Raw genomic sequence first — 10,052 nt, 5'->3', positions numbered from 1 at the left:
GTAAAACTTTAATCTGCTTGACTGCTGATGGGTGGGGCTGGGTTCCCTCCCTGTTGGTTGTTTGGCCTGAGGCAACCCAACACTGGAGCCTACCTGGGCTCTTTGGTGGGGCTAATGGCCGACTCTGGGAGGGCTCACGCCAAGGAGTACTTCCCAGAACTTCTGCTACCAGTGTTCTTGTCCCCGTGGTGAGCCACAGCCACCCCCCCGCCTCTGCAGGAGACCCTCCAACACTAGCAGGTAGGTCTGGTTCATTCTCCCCTGGGTTCACTGCTCCTTCCCCTGGGTCCCGATGCACACACTACTTTGTGTGTGCCCTCCAAGAGTGGAGTCTCTGTTTCCCCCAGTCGTGTCCAAGTCCTGCAATCAAATCCCACTGGCCTTCAAAGTCTGATTCTCTAGGAATTCCTTCTCCCGTTGCCGGCCCCCCAGGTTGGGAAGTCTGACGTGGGGCTCAGAACCTTCACTCCAGTGGGTGGACTTCTGTGGTATAAGTGTTCTCTGGTCTGTGAGTCACCCACCCAGCAGTTATGGGATTTTATTTTACTGTGATTGCGCCCCTCCTCCCGTCTCATTGTGGCTTCTCCTTTGTCTTTGGATGTGGGGTATCTTTTTTGGTGAGTTCCAGTGTCTTCCTGTCAATGATTGTCCAGCAGTTAGTTGTGATTCTGGTGTTCTCACAAGAGGGAGTGAGCGCATGTCCTTCTATTCCGCCATCTTGGTTCAGGCTCCCTTATTTATTTTCAGTTTGGATGATCACTGTGTCTTTTGATTGGAGAATTTAGTCCATTTGACATTTAAGATAATTAATGATAGATATGTATTCATTGCCATTTTAAACCTTGTCTTCCTGTTGATTTTATAATTCTTCTTTGTCTCTTTTTGTTTTTCCTTTTGTGGTTTGATGATTTTCTTTCGTATTATGCTTCTGTTCTTTTTGGTTTTTGTGAATCTATTGTATGTTTTTGATTTGTGGTTGCCCTGTTTTTCAAGTATGTTAACCCCTTCGTATGTCTACTTGCTTTAGACCGGTAGTCATATAGGCCCAAACACATTCTAGAAAAAAAAAAAAATCTACATTTTCTTACTCTCCTTCCCCACATATTATGATTTTAATGTCCCCTTTTGCATCTTCATGTTCATCCTTTTGCTGTTCATTGTGGTTATCATCACTTTCACAGAAATTTTTTGGTTTTTTTTTTTAATCTGTGTACTGTCTTATTTATGTGATTTACTTTCCAATTGTGATTTTCTCTTTCCTGTAGATTCTTACTACTTTCTATTTAGAGAAGACCTTTCAATATTTCCTTTAGGATAATGTCAGTATTGCTGTATTCTTTTAGTTTTTACTTGTCTGGGAAATTCTTTGTCTCTCCCTCTGTTCTAAATGATAATCTTTCTGGGTAGAGTATCCTAGGTTGCATATTTTTCCCTTTCAGGGCTTTGAATATATCTTGCCATTCCCTTCTGGCCTGCAGTGTTTCTGTAGAGAAATCAGCTGGTACCCTTATGGGTGTTCCCTTGTGATTCTTTGTTTTTCTCTTGCTGCCTTTAGAATCATCTCTTTAACTTCTGCCATTTTTATTATAATACGTCTTGGTGTAGGTCTGTTTGGGTTTACCTTGTTCAAGATCCTCTATGCTTTCTGTATCTGGATATCTGTTTCCTTCTTCAGGTTTGGGAAGTTTTCAGCTGTAATTTCTTCATTTTCAATCCCCTTTTCTGTTTCTTCTTCTTATGGGATCCCTATTATGCATAGATTGGCATGCTTTATATTGTCCCATAGGTCTCTTATATTGCTTTCATTTTTTTTTCATTTGGGTTTTTGTCTGCTGTTCTAATTAGGTGATTTCCGTTATTCTATCTTCTAGGTCACTTATTCGTTCTTCTGCATTATTCATTCTACTATTCATAGCCTTTCAGCTTTCATCTCTTCAAATGAATTCTCTGATTTTTCTTGGCTTCTCCTTATAGTTTCTAGTTCCTTTTTACAGTAATCTACATTTCTATTGATAGCCTTTCTTAATTCCTTCAGTATTTTCATTATCTCCTTTTTGAACTTGGTATTAGACTGAAGATGTCTGTTTAATTGTTTATTCTTTCGTGGGAATTCTCTTGATCTTTTAATTGGGAGTGGTTCCCCTGCTTCTTCATTTTACTTATATTTCTCTTGCTCTATGAGTTTAGGAGAAACAATTATCTACTGTGGTCTTAGAGGGCTATTTTTAAGTGGGAACATCCCCGTATAGCCTCTGTGGGTTTAATATTTTTTGGTGTGAGGGCTGCTTTTAGTATGGATGCTTGCCACCTCTTTTCTCAGTGTATGCAGGCCATTATCCCCTTGCTAGGAGGTGTGACTGATGCTGTGGTAATTAGAGCCTGCACTGGCTATTGAGCGGGCCTCCTCTTTGCTCTGTGGTTGTCACTGCCCTGTCCAGGGTAGGGCCTGCTCCCTAGTTGTTGGAGTAGAAGCCCCCAGCTCCATTTCTGATCTGTGGTGTGAGGTAGGCGGGATTGGAGTGCTTCCACTGGGAGAGGAGCCACTGAGTATTCCTCCGCTGGAGCCGTTCACCTGTGAGTGTGCTCTGTTTTGTCACCTTTCATCCGTTGTGTGGGCTCACAGAGTACACTGTTGTTGGCACTGCCCTAGGCCCCACCTAAGTTGTGGGTATGCCGACAGTTGGCCCTGGTGCCTCTCAGACTTTGTTTTCACAAGACCACCAGTGCAGATCCACTGAAGTCGTGTCCCAGGACTGCAGTAGTTGCACGCCTTGACCTGCTATGGGAGCTATGGAGGCAGCTCAGACCCTTGTGTGTACGTGCCCTCAAAGCCCATAGCTGCTGGGCTTCCCTGGTGGCGCAGTGGTTGAGAATCTGCCTGCCAATGCAGGGGACACGGGTTCAAGCACTGGTCTGGGAGGATCCCACATGCCGTGGAGCAGCTGGACCCGTGAGCCACAACTACTGAGCCTGCGTGTCTGGAGCCTGTGCCCCGCAACAAGAGAGGCCGTGACAGTGAGAGGCCCGCGCACCGCAATGAACAGTGGCCCCTGCTCGCCGCAACTAGAGAAAGCCCTCACAGAGAAACGCAGACCCAACACAGCCAAAAATAAATAAATAAATTTATAAAAAAAAAAAAAAAAAAGCCCATAGCTGCTAAGGCCAGACCTGTCCCAGCCACAGGAGCACCAGCTGTCCGTTCAGATGTTCCGCAGGCACTGAATTCACAAAGCCGGCAGTGTAGGTGTAATTCTGCGGTTTGCACGGCCATGGGGAGAGATTTCAGCTCTGCTTCCTAAGTTGCACGACTCCTGGGGCTCAGCTGTAATTTCAGCCCCACCTCTGCGTGTGGGCAACCCACTGGCATCTGTTCCCAAGACCACTGAGGCAGCGGCCGGAGCTTGCGAGCCTGCTCTGGTGGGAGGGGGCCAGAGCAGCTTTAATGCATGAGCTGGCCTGGGGTAGGGCCCCCGCATGGAGCCCAAGGAAGCAGGAGACGGCAGGTGGGGAAAGAGGCTGCAATGTTGGCCCCACCCCTTCCTTTTGCATGCCACTTAACAATCTCACTTCGCTTCTCTGGCAACCCAGGGTTCTGCCGCCAACACTCCTGGTTGCAACACCCCACACTCCAGCCCCTTCAGGCTGTCTCCACACAGCCAACAGCAGTCTTCTCCCCAGGTCTGTCCTCTAAACCCTGTGTTCCAGCACCCATCCCCTGCCCATACCAGTGGACATGCCTCTCAGGCTGGGGTGTGCAGAGTGGTGACACAGACTGTGTAGGTCTCTCTCTGTCCTGCCTGCCACTAACTAGTTGTTGCGCTCTCCTTCTGAGCCTCTGAAGCTTCTTTTTTGTCCCAGCTGATCTCCCCGCCCATGAGGGGACTTCCCAGGGTGTGGGAACCTCTACTTTCCTTCAGCTCCCTCCCAGGGGTGCCAGACCCATTCTACTTTCTCTCTCTCTCTTTTTTTTTCCTTTTGTCCTACCTGGTTACATGGAGATCTTTTTTGTCCTTTCAGGTGTTTGAGGTCTTCTGCTAGTGTTCAGTAGGTGATCTATGAGAATTGTTCCATTTGTAGATGTATTCTTGATATATTTGCAGGAAGAGCTTGAGTTCTACATCCTGCTACTCCACCATTTTTATTCCAATCCGACAATTGGTTTTTTTAAAAAGTAGTATCCAAGGAAGGATTAGACATTGTATTTGGCTTATATGGCTTAAAAAAAAAGATTGAGATATAATCCACATACCATAAAATTCACCCTTTTAAAGGATGCAGTTCAGTGGTTTTTAATATGTTCAGAAGAATGTGTATTTATCACCACTATCTAATTCCAGAACATTTTCATCACTGCGAAAAGAAGCTCCGTGACCATTAGCAGTTATTCCCCATTCTTCCCCATTCTTCCCTCTCCACAGCCACTAGCAACCACCAGTCAACTTCTGTCTCTATGGATTTGCCTTTTCTGGACATTTTTTATAAATGAAATCATGCAATATAGGGCCTTTTGTGTCTGACTTCTTTTCACGTAACATAATGTTTTCATAGTTCATGTTGTGGCATGTATCAGTGCTTTTTACAGCTGAATAATATCCCATTTTATGGTATGCTACCTTTTTGTCCACTCGTCAATTGATGAACATTTGGGTTGTTTCCACATTTGGGCTGTTACAAACCATGCTGCTATGAACATTCATGTCCAAGATTTTGTGTAAAACCTGTTTTCAGTTCTCTTGGGTATATACCTAAGAGTGGAATTGGGTCATACAGTAAATCTATGTTTAACTTTTTGAGGAACAGCCACACTGTTTTCCACTGTAGCTGCACCATTTTTATATTCTACCAGCAGTATATGAGGGTTTCAGTTTCTTTACATCCTTATCAACAGTTGTTACTGTGTTTCTTATATCCATCCATTGGGTGTGAAGTGATACTTTATTGTGGTTCTGATTGGAGTTTCCCTAATGACGTTGCCATTGTGTACTTAATGGCCATTTTTTTTATCTTCTTTAGAGAAATATCTACTCATATCCTGAGCCTATTTTAAAATTGGGTTATTTGTCTTTTTATTTTGAGTTGTAAGTGTTCTTTATATGTTCTGGATGCTAGACACTTGTCAGATAGATGATTTATAAATATTGTCTCTCTGTGGGTTGTACTTTCACTTTCTTGATAGTGTTCTTTGGAGCACAAAAGTTTTACATTTTGATGACATCAATTTATTTTTTCTTTGGTTGCTTGTACTTTAAATGTCATATCTAAGAAACAGTTTGCCTAATTCATGGTCATGAAGATTTATGCTTACATTTTTTTTTTTTTTTTGCGGTACGCGGGCCTCTCACTGCTGTGGTCTCTCCAGACGCACAGGCTCAGCAGCCATGGCTCACGGGCCCAGCCGCTCCGCGGCATGTGGGATCCTCCCAGACCGGGGCACGAACCCATGTCCCCTGCATTAGCAGGCAGACTCTCAATCACTGCGCCACCAGGGAAGCCCCTATGCTTACATTTTTTTCAAAGAGTTTTATAGTTTTAACTCTTACATTTTGATCTTTGACCCATTTTGTGTTAATTTTTTGACTCAATAATTTGTTGAAAGGACTGTTTTTTCTCCCACTGAATTGTCATGACAGTTTGTTGAAAATCAGTTGAACAGCATGTTTGGGTTTATTTCTGGACTAACTTTTCTCTTCCATTGATTTGTATGTCTATCCTTATGCCATCACCACACAGTTTTGTTTTTGTTTGTTTGTTTTTGTTTTGTTTTATTTTTTGGCCATGCTGCACGGCTTGTGGGATCTTAGTTCCCTGACCAGAGATTGAACCCAGGCCCTGGGCAGTGAGAGCATGGAGTCCTAACCACGGGACTGCCAGGGAATTCCCTACCACACAGTTTTGATCATTCTAGCTTTGTAGTAAGTTTTGAAACCAGGAAGTATCAGTCCTCCAAGTTTGTTCTTTTTCAATATTGTTTTGCTATTTGAGGTCCCTTGCATTTCCATATGAATTTGGGGATGAACTTGTCAATTCACGCAGCTGGGATTTTGATAGGGATTGCTTAAATCTGTAGATCAGTTTGGGAATATTGCCATTTTATGGCATCTTAACAGTAGGCTAATCTGCCTTTTCAGTCTCATCTAACCTATGGGTTCTTCCTCTTTCTTAATTTATTTTTTGTTTCATTTATATTTTACTTGCGAAGAAACTGGGCCTCTGCCCTGTGGAGTTTCCTGCACTCTAGATTTTGCTAATTGCATCCCCATGGGATTCCTTTATATCCTGCGTTTCCTATAAAATGGTAATTAGGTCTAGAGCTTGGTCAATTCACGTTGATTTTTTGGCAAGATTTACTTAATATGTTGTTTTGCATTTCCTATCATCATCATTTTTTTTTTTTTTTTGCGGTACACGGGCCTCTCACTGTTGTGGCCTCTCCCGTTGCGGAGCACAGGCTCCAGACACGCAGGCTCAGTGGCCATGGCTCACGGGCCTAGCCGCTCCGCGGCATGTGGGATCTTCCCGGACCCGGGCACGAACCTGTGTCCCCTGCATCGGTAGGCGGACTCTCAACCGCTGCGCCACCATGGAAGCCCCATCATCATTATTTTAATTAACATACTCTTCTGTTCATTGCTTACTTACCTTGGGAATCATAGCATTCCTGTGCATAAAGAGCTTCTTCATTCCTTTTTAAGGCTGTGTAGTAATCCATTGTATGGTTGTACCATAGTATATTTATTTCATTTTTTATTGATGAACATTTAGATTGTTTCCATTCTTTCTCTATTATGATGTTTCATTAAATAACCCTGTACATGGATCATTGTTCACATTTGTAATATGTCGGGTTAAATACTTAGAAGGAGAATTATTGAGTCAGATATACATTTGTAACTTAGAAAAATATTGCCAAATTTGCCTCCTACACTGGAAGGCAAAGTCTTAACCACTGGACTGCCAGGGAAGTCCCAGTTAACTGCTTTTGGAATGAAATTTGTTTGAGTTGCAATCTCTTTTCTTTCTTGAAACTTCCTAGATAATTGGGAGATTTGGTCCTCTTGCTTAAACTCTGCTAATGCTCCTGTCGTCCAGATTCCTTGGGTTACATTTCTGTGGCTGGCGTCCATCCTTCCCTTAGGCCGGCTCTAGTCCTCCAGAGGTACTCAGAACTTGATCTTTCTTTTCTAAGATAGACCCTAAAATTCAATTCACCCTTGAAATACTTAATAAAAGGACACATTTCACTGAGTAACTTCACATAAATTACTTTTCCAAGTAACTGATTCATACCCTTATGATATCAGGGTTTTTTTTTTTTTTTTTAAACAACCCAATTTTTCTCACAGAATACTGAAAGTATCCTTGTATGTGTGAAAATAGTAATACAATGAATGTTCAGGTAAATGAATGGTTTTTAATTTGATGTTATGTCCCAAATTTTCACATTTCCCCCACCCCCAAAATTTAGCCATTTGCAGTGAAACTCTGTTATGCATTTTCCTGCATTCTCACACATTGTGAATGTTGGCCTGCTCTGTGCCAGGCCGTCTGCTCTATGCCCAGGGGATGGGATAGAGAAGAAGGAGCCCTTGTCCTCCAGAGACTTATAGTCTGAGGAGAATATGGATAAGGAGAAGATAGCCATTAGGACTGTCAGTCTTCTACAGCCTTCCTGGCTATAATACAGGGATTACAGAGGTAAGAGGGGCTGGTCCTTCTGAATTAAATGTCCTAGGATACTCTTTGAATTGTGGCATTTGGCTTTCTTAACAGTTGTCTAAATAGGTAGTTATATGTACCTAATAGTAAATTGAAAAGGGACACAAGAGTGTGGAATAAAAAGTTAGGTTTTCCCTGGTCCTCAGCCACTCAGTTGCTCTCCCCAGAGCAGCCACTGTTACCAGTTTTTAATGTATTTTTTCATACATTATCATGCATATTTAATTCCCCCCCAGATTATAACTTGTACTCACCCTTGCCTTTTTCATTTAACACATGGTATCTTAGAGATCATTCAATACCATTACACACAGAGATGCTTTATTCTTCTTAATGGCTGAATACTAGTCCATTACACTGGTCCTCTATTAATGAACCTTTTGGTTTCTACTGTCACCAGTGCTGCATGAACATCATTTAAGTGTGAAGGACTTAGCCGAATTATCCTACGTTCCCTCAGCAACATATATAGATGCCTATTCCTCCTTATATTGTTTATTCTTCTATGTTTAAAAGTCATTTGTTTCTTTTTCTGTGAACTATTCGTGTCTTCTGTCTACTTTTCTGTTCAGTTGTTGGTTTGTTATTGGTTTTGGAAGAACTCTTTATATCGTAAAGAAATTAGCTTTTGTGATACTTATTGTAAATATTTGCCTGTTTTCTTGTAGCCTTGTTACCTCTTGTAGCCTCTGCAATCATTGTGAGCTCTCACTTTCCTACATCTCCATGTTTTCACATTACTTATCTTTAGCAGCTTCCTTCCCTTATTAGTACTTCCTGTATAAGCAAATGAACTATGTATACTGGCTGTTGGAGATCTCTCTTTGCTCCTCAGTGATATTTTTTGCTTACTCCTGATTTCATATACTTGGAACCATGTATCCTTTTCACATTTACATGAAGTGTTAGGGGTTTGTTAAGGCAAAATCCTAGAAGGTAATATGCTTGTCAGCCTGATACAGTGTTTGAACTCCAACCCTTACTCTGCGGTGAGCTCTGGGATCATTTTAGTACATTATCTTTTGATTCAAATTTAGTTTAATGTTTTCTACTCTAAGTGGCCTTTAACCTTAGCTGGGTTTTGGACCTCCCTCATCAGCAAAGTGGGGGATATCTATATACCAGGTTGTTGTAGTGATTAAATGAGGCTGGAAACGGAAGAAGAAGGGGTGGAGGAGAGTTCTTAACTTTTCCTCTAACCTTCAAGTCCTGTGTTTTCTAGGTTGAGGCTTTCTGCATGGAGGTGCTGCTGTGACTCTGGGTTTCCTAGGGCAAAAAGAGCCCCAGCTACTTGGTGTTATTCTGCATGGTCTTAAAATGTTCTCTGCTGTGGCTTCAGTTTTCTCAGTTGTAAACGAGGAACATTAAGATAAGAATGGCAGGGCTTCCCTGATGGCACAGTGGTTGAGATTGACCCAAAAAAAAAAAAAAAAAAAAAAAAGAGAATGGCAATAGTGTCGACTACATAGGGTTGTTTTGAGGCTTCCAACGTAAAGCCCTCTACACATGGAAAGCACACCATCACCTTTGGAAAAGGGTGATGAAGTAACAGTCCTGCCTCCTTTTTTGCAGAAGCCCCTTCCTGCGTGTCTCTTGGAAGCACATCTCTGAGTGGTCCCTCCATCCACTGCCCCTCCGCTGCCGTCTGTATCGGCATCCTCCCAGGTTTGGGTGCCTACTCTGGGAGCAGCGACTCTGAGTCCAGCTCAGACAGCGAAGGCACCATCAACGCCACCGGCAAGATCGTCTCCTCCATCTTCCGAACCAACACCTTCCTCGAGGCCCCCTAGTTCCTCTGTTCTTACCGCAGGGAGCTCCTCCCCAAGAATAGACTGGACAGTTTATTCTGCCTACAGGCATTACCTCCCACAGAAAAGTCCTTTGCCTGCTCCCTGTGCACACCGTGACATTTTTAACCTCATCTAAAAATGTGCCAGAATCCACTTGTGGCCCGACTTGTGTTTGTTTTCTCTTTCTACTCCAGTATGGATGCCCAAACCTGTCCCACAGCCTCTGTCCTCACTGTTGTAGTAGGGCAGAGGTCAGGGCCCAGCAGAAATTCCACTAAGAATGCCCTGGGAAAATAGGTACCAAGCGGCTTGCAAAGGGTTTGGGTTCAGTTGCTTTCTTGTTTTTTGTTTCTTTTTTTTCCTTTCCCAACGCCACAAAGAAGCAAGGACAGTTATTGAACAGGTATCATTTAAAACATTCTATTCTAGACGAAGGCGCCGTTTGACTATACTGTGTTGTGGAGTGTGCAGTGGGGAGAGAAGGTCCCAGGTGATGGAATGGCGCACTGCCCTGGAACTAACCTATTCTTGATGTTGTGTGACTAA

At 43.0% G+C, this 10,052-nt stretch overlaps 1 protein-coding gene across 3 annotated transcripts in view; it reads left to right on the top strand.

The window, feature by feature from the left end:
* The window catches only part of PSME3IP1 (proteasome activator subunit 3 interacting protein 1), a 41,773-nt gene extending 32,106 nt beyond the window's left edge, over positions 1 to 9,667 (top strand). For 2 of the 3 annotated variants that reach the window (XM_024747477.1, XM_024747478.1), the window contains exon 7: positions 9,289 to 9,659. In XM_024747477.1, the coding sequence (XP_024603245.1) occupies positions 9,289 to 9,506 (218 nt within the window). In that variant the 3' untranslated portion in view covers positions 9,507 to 9,659. Of the gene's footprint in view, positions 1 to 9,288 lie in introns of all 3 variants that reach the window. The other variant, XM_024747476.1, reaches the window with a different exon arrangement.
* Positions 9,668 to 10,052: the final 385 nt, after the last annotated feature.

This window comes from Neophocaena asiaeorientalis, unplaced genomic scaffold (assembly GCF_003031525.2).
Source record: "Neophocaena asiaeorientalis asiaeorientalis breed wild unplaced genomic scaffold, Neophocaena_asiaeorientalis_V1.1 scaffold438, whole genome shotgun sequence".
NCBI classification, from domain to species: domain Eukaryota; kingdom Metazoa; phylum Chordata; class Mammalia; order Artiodactyla; family Phocoenidae; genus Neophocaena; species Neophocaena asiaeorientalis.
The sequence above is the reverse complement of the archived record's forward strand: the minus strand, read 5'-3'. Positions and strand labels throughout refer to the sequence as shown.